Source organism: Micromys minutus (genome assembly GCF_963924665.1).
Source record: "Micromys minutus genome assembly, chromosome: 4".
Taxonomy (NCBI): domain Eukaryota; kingdom Metazoa; phylum Chordata; class Mammalia; order Rodentia; family Muridae; genus Micromys; species Micromys minutus.
This window is the reverse complement of record NC_137973.1, coordinates 63,021,154-63,035,985: the sequence shown is the minus strand read 5'-3', so window position 1 is coordinate 63,035,985 and position 14,832 is coordinate 63,021,154. Positions and strand designations below refer to the sequence as shown.

General features: G+C 39.7%; 1 protein-coding gene across 1 annotated transcript in view; it reads right to left on the bottom strand.

Moving 5' to 3' along the window:
• Positions 1–14,832, bottom strand: part of COL25A1 (collagen type XXV alpha 1 chain) — a gene marked incomplete at both ends in the record, with an annotated part of 368,416 nt that overhangs the window by 46,117 nt on the left and 307,467 nt on the right. The window contains one exon of the mRNA XM_080916476.1: positions 1,260–1,322. Coding sequence (XP_080772602.1) covers positions 1,260–1,322 — 63 coding nt within the window. The remainder of the gene's footprint in view (positions 1–1,259; positions 1,323–14,832) is intronic.

The window sequence follows — 14,832 nt, the reverse complement described above, 5'->3', positions numbered from 1 at the left end:
TGGCTCTATGTCTGGATCTCCCTCTCTAGGAAACTACGAACTGGGATAACACTTATCTATAAAAAGGGTATTTAGGGATAAGTATCTCTGTAGCCAGGTTTCTTCTACCTTCCTCTGTATAGCAAAAATCTACAGGGAATCCCAAGGGCTCCACTGCTGGGACCCTCTCTCCTCCCGTGTTGGTGGAGATTCTTCACTGCCTGGCCACCTTCTCTATCTGTCTTTAAAGCTCCAAGCTCCAATAAAAGCAACTGTTTTTTATATCAACAAACAATTTCTTTCCTCTCTCAGAAAGGTCTATCTTGTGTGGATCTGTTCAGGCTTAAACAGAAATCTACATTTTGTTAATGGGCCTGATAGCTCATTATATGAAAGTGAGGTTTCTCTGGAAAACAACCGTTGCATAATCTTACCAAATTCCAGTCCCCTTAGGCAATGAGTAGCTTCTACTTGCTAGGATTAGAGTTATTTTCACTTGACCAAAGCAGAAATGAGGACTAGTCTGTCTGAATAGACCATGACATAGTTCTTTAACTATTGGAAATCACCCCTGGCTTATTTCTGGTGAATGCAGAACTCACCGAACCAGAGTCTGCCATGGTTTAAAAATAAATGACTATATATTGATTGATGTCACCGCGTTCCTTTGATTCATGAGTCTGTTATGAGTACAGCTCCATCATCAGAGTCCCATCTTTTTATGTCTTATAAAGCCTGACACTCTCTGTAACACTGTATTCTTTTTGAAAGGCAGTATACAGCTTTTGCTTTCAGGGACCTCTTTATGGTTGCCAAATAGAACACTGAGAGATGGTTTTCATTATAGAATACTTCTGAAAACACCATTCAGGATAGATCCTGTGGAATGAAGTATTTAGAAATCTCTGTGACATCCGTGGGGATAGGATTAGTATCCGATTTACAAATGAATCCTAAGATGGATGAGGAAGAGCAGGAAATGACAACCTCTAGCCTCCTTTCTGCTTAGTTACCTTTCTAGGTGGCTGACTGGGAAACCAGTGGTATCTCAACACTTCCTGAAGAATCTAGAAGACATTTTTTTGACAATATCCCACCCACCAGCAGCGACACCTAAAGTCCTGGATATAACTTCCAATTGCATTCCTGGGTGGATCAGGCTACCTCGATTCTATGGCAGAAATATCTGGTCACCTAAATAGTAGCGTCATCTCACCTTTTCTTTCAACAGAGTTGACATAATTTTCACAGGAAAGCAAGGGGCATAAAGGTCTACTTACTTTTGTTCCTGGTAACCCTGGTAAGCCCGGTTCTCCTTGAGGACCAATGAAGCCTGGTTCTCCCTTTAAAAAAGATGGCATTCAAAGGCATTATTCATCAGATGGTATGCTCAATTCTTCCTCTTGCAATGTCATTTCTTTGATTGTATACAACTGTTCTGGCTGAGATCAAACTACTTAACTATCAGTGGAAACTTTGAGCAAAGCTCCAGAGACACTTGTCACCCTACAAAGTGACAAGGCCATGGGATATATGCATTTATGATAATCTCTCGTCTGTGTTCTGGTGTTTCTCGCCACTTAACAAATTAGGACATATTGTGTTTGGGTGGATGTGAAAGGGCTTATAAGACACCATTCATGTATTCATAGCCTTGTGAAATCTTTTCTTCTTGAGTCAAGAGTAAATTCACTATGTAAATCTACTGAAAAAAAAAAAATACGCAGGGAGTGAAGGGACACCACATCTGAGTCTAAGCTGTGAAGAATAGCTTCAATTCGGTGCGGGTCTTTTCTGTCGTTTTCCACTTGGGTCACTTGCTTTGAGAGAAGCAAACTGCTCTGCTTTGAGTAGCCTGATGGAGCTACCATAGTCTAAGGTCTGAGGTCTGCCAAGAACCTTGGGAGGGAGCTTGTTAGTAGATGCTCCATCCCCTTAGAGCCTTCTAAAGAGAACACAGCCCTGGGTTCCCAATCCATTGTAGTCTCTTCAGGGACTCAGAGCCAGAGGCTGCTGCTATGCTCAGCTTCAATTCTTGTCTTTCACAGTCTATAAGCCAACCATTTCCCTTTTGAGGCTATGGTTCTAGGCAATGTTATAGAACAGAAACAATGGATGGAGGCAGGGGAGCGGCTTTGTAATGATCAGTATGAAAGAAAAAAATCCTTGCCGCACCTCTCAAATGTTATCTGTCACCCGGAGGAAATCCTGTGGCATAGTAAATGGTACCCAGGTCTTGGAATAGAACTTCTAAGCCTTACATCCCCCTGGATTACAGGAATGGTAAAGGATGTCTCACATTCTCTGTTGCTTGTAACTAGTCCCTTCTAACCACACCTGAATTTGTGCAAATGCAAGACAGGAAGGGAGCCCCCTAGATACTGTCGAACAGTAAGAAACCAATCTGACTGTTAGAAAAATGGACTTTTCTGTTGAATTTCTTAACCTAGGAGAGCTGGAAATGACTGGGGATGGGGTTCAATCAACAGAGGGCAGTGATTACATCAGTCATGCAGAAACCCTTAACTGGCAGGGCTAGTGCAGACTTTCCAAGTCAGCAGACATAGTTATGTACCAGGAGGGCAGGGCATTCAGATCCACAAGGACAGAGGGTTTTATGGCTAGTGGTCTTGAAGTACTGAAGACATCTAGTTGGTGTGTGAATCAGAAAGCTAGAGACAGGGAGTTAGAAAAGAAACTATATATTTGGTGTCAAAAGACAAAACAAACAAAAGCAACCCAAACTTGAATTGGTGCTTACATTGTCTTGATTATCTATAAAGTTTATTTTCTTTTTAACTAATCAAGGGAAACAAAACTGCTTCAAATGTAAAATACATATTCAAAATTTAAAGCCAAACTCATAATGGCTCTATTTTCATATTTCCTGATTTATTTATGCTACTACTCTTTCTGGGAGAATTACTGGTAGTGATTTCCAAGATAACTTTCACTGATCCTTGTTTCATGGTACTTGGAGCTAAGCAGAAGGCAAAGAAAGTGTGTTTGATGGATATGTTAAAATGTCTGAATCTGTGTTTCAAACAACTAAATTTTCAAACAAACTATATATATATATATATATACACACACACATATATGTATATTTATATACATGTATATATGTGTATATATCTATCTATCTTATCTGTCTGTCTGTCTATCTATCTATCTATCTATAGTAAGTTGTTGGGAACAGAAGGGTGTCATCATGACAAAACATTTTAGGCGACACGCCACTCACAGATTTCCTTTGACTTGGGCATTCATGAGCAAGTCAACCTTTAGCAAAATAATGTATTAATTTAGAAACAAAAATACTCTAAGGAATACATTTATTTATAAGTAAAATGCTTCTTTTAATAAATAGAGTCTTACTGATACTGACATTATCTGCATATATGTCTTCTTGCCCTTTCCAGAGCAATTCTGGATATTAGCGTCATTGGTCATGTTCTGATGTTTATGATGTTCTGAAATTGTTATGGAAAGGTTGAATGTTTGCTTGTAAACTTTAAGTCTTAACACATTTTCCAGCAAAAACTAAAACAATCTCTTTAGTCAATCAAATGGAAACTTCATTAAGGCAAATGAATTAAAAGAAGAAAGGGCAAAAGTTGCAGAAACTCATTCCTTAGTTGAGTTAGTGTTTAGTTTACAGAATAGGCATGCAATTGCATTATTCACAAATATGTATGTATCCATCTCAGCAGCTAGATAAAGGCATTTCCCTTCCTCAAAAAACATATTAGAATTTTAAAATGGAATGCTCAGAGTAAACTTTCTTCATTTCAAGAGATATAACAGATTTGGTAGTTTCAGTAATTTTAGTACTATTGATCTTACATGGGTTGAAAGGCTTTTTAGTATCATTAGTTGCTCGTGATCACCATGCCCCCCCCAAAGCACTAGTAACATACATATATCTTTATATCTTTACATATTTCATAACCCAATGTATTCAAGGCAAATCTCAACATATCTAGCTATAGGATTGCAGGTTTGTATCTATTTCCTCTGAGAATGCTCTGTAACCTTAGGGCCATGGCTCCATCTTGCCCATCTCATGATGGGATGGGGAGGATGTACTTACTGGCCTTTTCTCTCTCAGACTTCAAAAAGTATTATTGGCATAGATGGGGCATGAAGCTCCCCACTGGGATCTTGGGTTCTTAACCTTATCTCCTGGGCCTAGAGTAGTGGTTCAGAAAATGTGCTGGGGCAACCCTGGACTTTCAGACAGCTGAAGAAGGCTTCAAGGCTGGACTGTTCCAGAGCATGCAAAGACTGTTTGCTTTTGTCCTTCAGCATCTGAGTGATGGGACTTCAAATTCTGTATAGGTTTAACCTTTTAGACACAGCCACGTATGGAGCTTGGAAGTTATATCAAAGAATATCCATGATTCTATCTGAATGAACTACTCTAACCTTTCTTTGTTCAATTACTTATCTGAGATGAAGAAAATACGTCACTGCAAACAACATATATAGAAATTGAATGTTGATGAGAACATGGCTATAGTCTTTTAAGCCAGATATTAAAGAGGTTTTTTTTTTTTGTGTGATGGGGGTGGGGGCTTCTACATATCAATATTACCTTTCTTACATTTCTTTTCTGGTCTATTTGGGCAAAACTGGGTTTTATATCCTACAACATGCAATTTATTGACAATGAATAAAATCTCACCAGTTTAATTTTGAGTAAGATGTATTTTTGTTTGTAGTCAGTTTCTTCAACTACTACCTATTCCCTACACAAAAAAACCACCCCAAATATCTCACTATAATAGCAATTTAAATGAGAAGTCACCTGCACAGAAGCTAAAGGGAAACAGAGAAAGGAACCACAGCAGCCACTACAACCATGCCTACCAACCATGAGAGCAACAACCACTACAACCATTACTACAACCATGCCTACCAACCACGAGAGCAACAACCACTACAACCATTACTACAACCATGCCTACCAACCACGAGAGCAACAACCACTACAACCATTACTACAACCATGCCTACCAACCACGAGAGCAACAACCACTACAACCATTACTACAACCATGCCTACCAACCATGAGAGCAACAACCATTGCAATCAACCACGAGACTAACAACCACTACAGTTGTGTTCACCAACCATGACAACAATTGCTCAACAGCCACTGCCCATCTATATTACAAAAACATGAATCAAAGCTGGAAAAATTTTTAGGAACATGGCTTTTCTGAAATCTAATGATTGCTAAAGATTTCACAAAGTCTTAAAAATCCATAATTAAATCTTAGCTGACTGTCTAAGAGTGGCAGGGGAATATCTCTGAAGGCCACACCTTACTTTCTAAGTGCTCACTAGGATAGCCTTCATAAAGGTGAGAGAAATCAACAAATCCTTAGCAGGGGTTGTTAGTCCAATGAATAAAGGAAGGATGAGAGATAGAGAGAGAGGCAGTTCCATTTATACAGAAATGGCTTGCCAGATGTTTCCTTATAGAATTTCAGAACATACCATCTGTTAGGCAGAATGGTGGCCAGAAAGTCCTAACTGATTAGCTCTCACTCCCAGAAAAATATCTGGCTTTTCATTTACTACTATTTACTTTATTTTTATAAGTCATTATCAATTAGAGAAGTAAAATATATCATTTTCTCAACCTGTCTAAGAACTCTCTCTAGACCAAGTCATGTTTCCCTGACATTTATGATTCCTGGAGAGATCTGATTTTCATTGTCCCCCCAAAATAGTACACCAGGGTTTGAAAAATATGTGCCGATTTGCCTGGATGCTAAAAGCATTCCCAATAACGTTGATTAATGTGTCTTGACACAGAGCACATTAGCCATAGTGTTCTTGCTTAAAGGCTAATTAGAATTCAAGTCAGCATGATACCTGCTTTTGAGAATTACAGCAATAACATTTGTTATACCAAGAACTGCTAGGCAGCCAGTTTTGATAATGACTGATTTCTGAAATTATGACATAAAACAATAAAATAAAAGTGCAGTAGAGTTTGCCCCTAGAACACTTTTATTGATCCTTGTTTCTCATAAGAATCAAATATTAGTATAAATTAAAACATCTTAGTTGTTCTGTTGAAAATGAGCAATAGCAGATTTATTTAAAACCCACAAACCTCTCATTTTGTTTTTGTGTGTGTGAGTATGTGTGTGGTATGTATGTATGTATGTATGTATGTATGTATGTATGTATGTATGTATGTATGTTTTTGTCCTTAACAGAATTGCATCATGAAGGATGTGGTTGGAGGCTTCATTATGGCTGCTAAAAATCTCCGGTTTCTGGTTACATGCGTCTCCTGATAGGAAACTTCAAGTTACTCATATCTACAGTGGGGTTCGTGTGAGCAGAAAGTAGCCACAAGCAACAATAACGCAGCGCCACCCGTCTATCGGGACGGTTCATCGGGACGGTCCACTGGGACGGCTTATTACCTTTCCTCTATGAATTAATTTTACATTCCTACATTTATCTCTGCCAGTTTGGAGATGTGCCGAAGTGTCTGAGGCCTGGACTTCATTCATCTCCATGAGCTTCTGAAGAAACCTTAGGTACTCACAGAGCCCCAGGCTGGCACTTAACCCTGAAAATGCCAAGCCAATATCTCTGCCCCCTGAAAACTGCTTCTAGATCAAGAGGGGCTTCCTGTGATGTGCGGTAGTTTTTTCTTTTTTACCACCTTAGACCCTTCTGCCTCTTTTGAGTTTTTGATCTGATTGCCGAATTTTCACTACTGTGGAAGCCAGAGTAAAACCATTAAGCTTCAAGGAAAGGTGACCTTGAAAATATAGTTGCTACTAAAATAACTTTTTCTGATTGATAAAATATCTGCTGTAATATATCTTCCCTGTCTACTTAAAACTTGACCTCTTAATGTGGTAAACTACTTTTATCTTTTGATAGACAAAAGCAAGCATTGCAAATCTGTGAAAAATGTCTTGGGTTAGGCAAGACAGTTCAGAACAATAGACGGACACAAAATCAACAGGCTTCTTCCACACAAATGGTAAACACAGTGAAGAGGAAATCAGGGGGAAATGCGATTCACAAAAGCCCCCAAATACCTTGGAATATGTCTAATTAAGGAAAGTGAAGACTCGTACAATGAAAACTTCAAGACCAAAAAAGGAAAATAGAAGATGGGTATCAGAAGCTGGAAAGCCCTCCATACACATGGGTTGGTAAGATTAATATTGTCAAAATTGCCACCCTACAAAAAGTGATCTACAGATTCAATAAAAATGTGCGTCATAATTTCAATTCAATTTTTCATAGATACTGGAAAAAAAACTTAGCTTTCATATGGAAATATAAAAAACCCAGAATAGTCAAAATAATCTTGAACAATAACAACAACCCTGCTGAGTTATCAGTGCACAGATTTTACATTTTACTATTGAGCTACAGTAATAAACCCAGTATGACATTAGCATCAAAACACATATACTGTTTAATGGGATAGAACTAAAAATCCACATATAACCCAGACCTTTATAGTCACCATTCTTTTTGACAAATGGGCCAATAATTGCACAAGAGACAGCACCTTCAACAAATAGACAAATAATTCCATTCAAATGGATGCCTACATGTAGGAGAATGAAACTTGATTTTTAGTTCTTCTATGCTCCCAAAACTCAACTCCATATGGATCAAGGATCCTATACCCCGAGTCTGACAGAGTATAGGAGGGAATGTACTCAGAGGCACAGAAAAGGAAAATCTGACCAGGATCTTGATGGTGAAGGCACTAAGACCAACCACTGACAAGGCACTGCCTGAAACTTAGAAAGGTGTCTATATGGCAAACTATTATTTGAATGAGGCAGCCTACAGAGGGAGGAAAATTCCTGACTACCAATACATCTGTCAGAGGGTTGATATCTAGAATGCACAAAGAACTAAAGCAAAGCAAAACCCCATAACCTCTAAGAAAACAAACAACCCAGTTAAAACCGGGGCATGGAACTAAACAGAGTTCTCAAAAGAAGAAAATGCAAATGGCTGAGACTTAGTTTTTAAACTGTTCAGCATCCTTAGCCATGGAAATGTAACTTAAAACTACTTTGAGATTTTTATCTTACCCTGGTCAGAATGGCCAAGATGAAAAGAAAACGAAAAACAAGGGATAACAAATTTTGTCGTGGGTAGAGGGAATGGGGAACACTTTATGCACTGCTGGTGGGAGTGCAAACTGGCCCAGCCACTGTGGAAACCAGTGTGTAGAGCGTTCAAAACGCTGGAAGTAGATTAACTACATGATCCAGCTATACCACCCCTAGGCATTTATCCAAAGGACTCTGCATTTCAGGGGACACCTGCTCATCTATGCTCACTGCTCCACTCACAACAGCCGGGGACTGGAAACAGTCTAGTCGTCCATCAATAGATGACGGATAATGAAGATGTGGTGAGTCCGCACAGCGGAAAATTATCCAGCCATCAAGAAAAGACAAATCTGTGAGGTTCTCAGGTAAATGGATGGAGCTGAAAACAAGCATTCTGAGCGAGGCAACACAAACATCACGAGGAAGACAAACATCACTCTGGGACATGCTAATTTTCCTTTTGCTTTTCCTGTGAACAATCAGGAAGGGGACATCTCCCACCCATCCTTAAGACATTGTACATGTGTGCCTTTTGCTCCCGGAATACACTCAGGAGGTAGGGACGATGGGTGATCTTAGTGCTTTTAATGGTTTCATCCCTTCGTCCCTTTAAGGAGGACCCATCATGTTTATCTATAACTAGATGCATTTCCTACAGGTTAAAATTATTTACGTGAGGAAATACTATATTGAACTGGTTGTAAGTAACATTTCCCATATTCTGAGCTGTCCCTAGAGAAAGCAACAAAATAGCCACTTGCTTTATCCTGGGAGACATTTCAGGAGCTATGCATGCATGTATTCATTCATTCATTCATTCATTCATTCATTCATTCATTCATTCCATTCTCACAGCTGACCTCTGTGCTATGGTCACTGTCAGAAGCACAGAGAGATCACAAAGCTTGCCCTGAGTCACAGCACCAGTAAGGCCTTTGCTTCGCTTTGCTCTAGGGTTGCTGGTCAATGCTGCCTATTTATGAGGGACACGGAACCATGAGAATTCAGCAAATATATTTTTCAAGATGAGTTTCAAGAATAAGATTTTTAAAAATAACAACTTAGAATATTGCCTTTTTATCTGATATCAGAAAAGGTAGGCCCAATCTTTTTTTTTTTTTTTTTTTTTTTTTTCTAATCCATGAAGATACTCGAGGGGGAAAAAGAGAAACTCCAACATTTTTAAAAGCTTGCTCATAAAACTAATTTTCTAAGCTCAAATCTTATTCCAGGAGATCAATTTCTGCATGGTACATTGTGCATAATTTAATTTTCCCAGTTGAACATCTTGACACTATATGAACCATGAATGCATAAAATAGGAATTCCAAATGCCTTCCACATGGGGAGAGGACTTTCAAATAGCTGCAGGAAGCTCAAGAGCAGTTTGAAATGAAGTCATGCCTGATCTTAGGGACTTCCTCTATGTGTACCTACAGTGTTAGCACCTTACTCAGAGTGGGACACTGAGGTGACAGCGGGATGAGGCTGGTGCCTGTATTTAGGCACTTGGTTCATGTCCCAGGGAGCTGTGGAAGGCATGTGGGTGCTCATTAAGTTTCCAGCTAATTCCCCGAGAGCAACAGGTGTCGGACCAAAGCTCTCTTGGTATGTAATGGATTGTTTCCTCGGTGTCTTAGACATAACGGATGGAATCTGCTTGTTCTTTCTGGTAGTGACAGACACGGAGAACACGGGTAGCAATGGGAAACATTTCCGAAGAGTAAAACAAACCGATGGGGACTGATGTCCTCGTTACCACATGTCCCATAGTCACACGTTAGGGTTTTAATCTTAAATCCTGTTAAACTATGAAAGGAGAACTAACTGTCTTGTGGCTTGCCATCTTAGCAGAATGATGCAATTTCAATTATTAAGGAGTGCCCCAAGTTAATGAAAATTTAAGTCTACTTTGATGAATGTACAGTAAATACAGACTACCTTAATGTGCTATTACATTGTCTTCTTCTCCAAAATTATTCACTTGCTACATTATAATGAAAGCTTATCTTTCACTTGAACTACACTGCAAAGAAAAATCTTATTAACCCCCAAAATATAGCTCATGATTGACCTCAAACAGCAGATCGTAGCCCCAGTGATATTACCATCCGCAGAGAAACATCTCTAGAGAATAATAGTTCTTGTCGACTGTCAGGTTCTTCCCAGAGCAGTCACTTGTCAGGGACAGGATGGCAGTCAGAGCCACAGCACCTCAACAAAGTATTTCCAGCACTTTCTTGGGCTGTGGGAACTCAAGCACTTCCCAGAGGTGGCAAGTTCAAGGAACCCTTCCATCCCAAGAGTTCATGACCTTCAGAATAGCTCATGGGTGGCTAGGGACAGGCCAAGAGTCAGCATAGACATTTGACATTGAAGCAAGCCCAGGCTAACAGATATGGCAGCTGCAGAAAGCATTCACGTCTCTGTGTGTATCATCCGCATTACACTTTGGAAAAACAACGCTACTTTCTTTCTTTTTTCTAAACCAAGAAGGTATCTAAAGCCTAGGAAAAGGGACAAGTGGCTGTCCTGAGGAGCCAGCACTCTCTCTGTAGGGACAACTCTGCCCTTCTAATGTCCTTTGCCTCACACGTCTTCATTATGATTTGTAATGCCACCAGGTTCTAATTAACACCCAGAAACAGGTCCTTAAATCACTTAAAAATTGATGATCTTGTCACTTATAAAAAGCTGTCATTTTTTTATGTATGGATGTTACTAAAGAACTGTCATAAATTAGTTTGTAACGTGAACCTTCATATTATTAGGATATTATTCTTGCTAAGCAGCAAATGACGGGTAAGTGACTTTGACTCTTCAGCAAACATGTCTTAAGAGTCAGACTAGAGTATCTGTTCAAACCAGTCTGAACTTTTTATAGTAATCTAGAAAAAGCTAAGAAAATACTGGAACCAGAATTTCTGAGTACCAGCCTAGAAGATAAATCTTTTTTTCTCTGTGTTTATCACCTATAAATGTTATAAACACCATAGGACTTTTAATCAGACTAACTTCATGTAACACACTATGGCATCACACACAGAACTGAGGAATGGAAGATGTACTTGTATTTCCTGTAACTTCCGAGTAACATTTATATGAAACTGACCCCTGAGAAATAATTATAGCTAGGGTAGCAGAACATTAAGTTTCACAGTTGCCCTGGGAAAAGTCTCAAAAATAATGTATTTAACATTTTAAGTGGCTTAGTCCTAAAGTGACTTGATATGCTGGTGTGGTTGATGTGGGGTAGGTGGGTGGGGGCGCCCTCTTCTCAGAGGAGAAGGCAGGGGGGGTATGGAGGGAGGAGCTATGAGAGGGAGCTCTGGGAGGGAAGATGACTGATATTGGGATATAAATAAATTAATTAATTAATGGAAAAAAATGTAAATCTGAAAACAGTGTTTTAATCCTGAACTTCAAAGCAGTTATTTGAACAGACATACAGGGTGAAGGTGAAGTGTTACATGGGTTGTGTTGAACACTTTGCAAGCGCAGTGTCTGTTTCTCAGTGAAAGTGACTGACAGGAGGTGGGGGCGTGGCCTCTTAGAGGTGTTACTATAACGGAGAAGTGGATACGTGGATGCCTGACTTTATATATTTATATATTTATTTATATACTTATATTTATTTATATTCTTTCTAGACTTTAAAACCTTGCATGATTTCACTTGAAATGCAGTCTACTTTCATCCCAGGGACACGCATAATAGAGCCAGCTGTGATGTGGATAGTCTAGGTGGACAAGGCCGACTTTGAACACCCATGTTCGATTTTTTTTTCAATTAAAAAGTCAATCACCTGAACCAACTTCAGAATTGCTGACAACCCGCATTCACTTTATATTTTCCTCCAATGCAGGTGACTCATAATTAAAGTTCCATGAAGTTTGTCGGGGGAGTATTTACCTTTATCCCCGGAAGTCCAGGCAGCCCCGGCAGCCCTGGTTCACCCTACACAGGAAAATCACATAGCATTATAGAGTGACATTTACGCAGTCACAGTGTCAGAGAAAAACATGGCAAATGTCCCAGCTGCAGAGCTTCTGCAAATGGAAACATACTGCGCTGGAGTAATTTGATGACGCTATTCAGCTCGGCCCACTCTCAATTCTGGGCACTTGGCAGAATTTTCAGGCACCTGCCTCTCGTGGTTCACGGCCCGGTGGCACGTCTATCAGATAGCATGGGAGAGGAGTGGAAGGAGGAAAGACTGCATCTACTATTCTTGTGGCCAAGGATTTACTGGAGCTGCTTGCTTCAATAATGCTTCCTACTCCAAGGCTCTCCCCTTAGATAATGGAGAGACTGAGATGAACAGATGGCCATAGGGAAACCGTATACATTAAGCACAGTGCTCACCTAAAAGCATCATAAGATTTCCTTTTCGTTCCCGAAGGATGCGAAGACAAACAAATGGTTAAGAATATACTTGGCCCCAGCCTGTACTCCTGACAATATCTGGGTTACAGTGACCCTGCTTAGCAGTGTTGGGCTAATGGTACCATGCAGCTGTTCCAGAATACAGGTCAGAGATTAAGCGGTATGCCCTGGGTAGGCACACTGGAGACAGGCTAAACCTTCTCATTTTCACAGAATTGTCTATGCTATTTTAAGCACAAGAGGTTACCGTGCTTAACAATTCTCATAGAGAGAATTCTTTCTATGAGAGAATAAAGGAATCAGGAAAAAAATTACATTTGCCATGAAATGTTTTCTATTATCTGTGGAGGTATCACCGAAGGTAAATAACCAGAGTTTTGTAATGGTCAGTCAGAGAGATGGCAACCATTTCTGCAGAGAGAGAGGATCCAGGAGGAGGAGGAGGCATGTTTTTTTTTTATTTTTATTTTTTTATTTTTTAGCATAAATGCTTCCATGATCATTAATTTGTAATTATGTTTTTCTCATGTGCTTGGGTGTTTGCCTGCCTTGGCTCATGTGTGAAGGTCAGGACACTTCTGAGGGTTAGGTTTACCCTGCCATGTTTGCTCATCCAGTTCCGGTTATGATGCTTGGCTAGCCCAGTGCTTTGACTGCTGATGCACTTTGCTGGCCCCCGAGTATCCTTACCACAGGAAAACCCGCCGAGCACAACTGGATCCTCCTCCTCAGCTGTCAGCCCTTTCAGATGGCGAGGAGCTAGAATTCGCTCTGGTATTATAATATTAAGCCTTTACATATCTTCTGAAGCTGAGTGAAGAGACAAAATGAGGCAGTGGCCCTCTTGGTACTTCTTAACAGTATTTTAGGAATGCAAAAGAAAAACCATTTTGCAGAAGTGCGCCTTGTAAGACTTACACGAAATTAAACCAGAGAAGAAAGGACTACGTACTCGCTTATCCCAAGACCACATGTCTAGGAATATTAAACACCACATAGACACGGCACATTGCCATTGCTTTTCCCTTTTACCCTTTATCCAGTCACATTAAAAGGACCTAACAGAAAGGGCTTGCACACATATTTTACTGAAAGTTATCTTTTGCATTAAAGAAAGCATGAGGTTTTCGAAAACAGTAAACTGCAAAAAATATACAACCAATAACATTTGAGAGTTTTTTTTTTTTTTTTAAATCTTCCCAAACTCTGTTGATGAAATCTCATCTGAAGCATGAGTGGAAGTGAGCAGGTTGTAATATTACTTCCCAATAAGAATCTTTACCACCCCTTTCTCTATCAAATTAAAAGGACCACATAGCCATTTAAAATCATTTATATGCAATGTATGCATGCTTAACACATAAAATCTGTTCTAATGAGAAAAGTGTATAAATTTTGAAGGAAAACAACAGTGTAATGAAATATGAAATATGAAATGTAGCCTTTACATTCTCTGTGTATATGTGTATGCATGTGGTTGTTCATACCTGTGCATTTTAAATACTTCAGATATTCATTTTCTATAGTATTTGAATGTTGGGGACTTCTATCTTCCCATGTTTGTATTTAATTCCTGTTCTTGGCTAACATAATAAGAGATGGTAATCTCATTAGTGTTCCTCTTATGGAATATCCTCACATGTTTAGTAAGACATTTCTTTCTAAAGATTTCTTTATTTTTAGATCCTGAAAAGCTTACCTACCAACTAAGAGAACGGGTCTTAGTTAATTCCACCTTCTATGTCTGTGCCATGGCTCAGACGGATGTGTTAGATTGAGTCTTAATTAAGAGTCAGATTGTTGTTTTATTTATATTTCTGATCCTATTATTTTTTCTCTATAACTTTCTCTAGCCTGAGAGCTTCTTACCCCCGGTTAGAGCAGTCTAAGTACCTACACAGCTCACTGGGAAGGGCCCCTTCTGATGCAGAGTCCAGTGATGTAGATACTTCTTCAGCGTTACAATGCTTACTTTTAAGAATGGTTAGGAAGAGCTGTGTGACAATTCATACCGAGATCTACAGAGACATGACAAGCCAACATTTAACCCTCGCTCACATGTCAACCACACATGCTAACGCTGAAGCTGCAGGAGAAACAATGGGAGAAAATGAATGCTCCACAGCCACAGTGCTCTAGACAGATACCAGGCAGGATCTCGGTGGAAGGCTCATCTCGTGGCTCGGGCCATGTTCCATTTTGTACTTTTCTGGGAACACCCCTAAATGTGGAAACTAGTGTGCCCTTGCACACCACAGCCCAGCTCTGCAATGGTGTGGAAATGCCGTGGGTGACATCCGGGGCTGACAGCACACCTGGGTCTGTTTGCCACTTGCAGCTCTA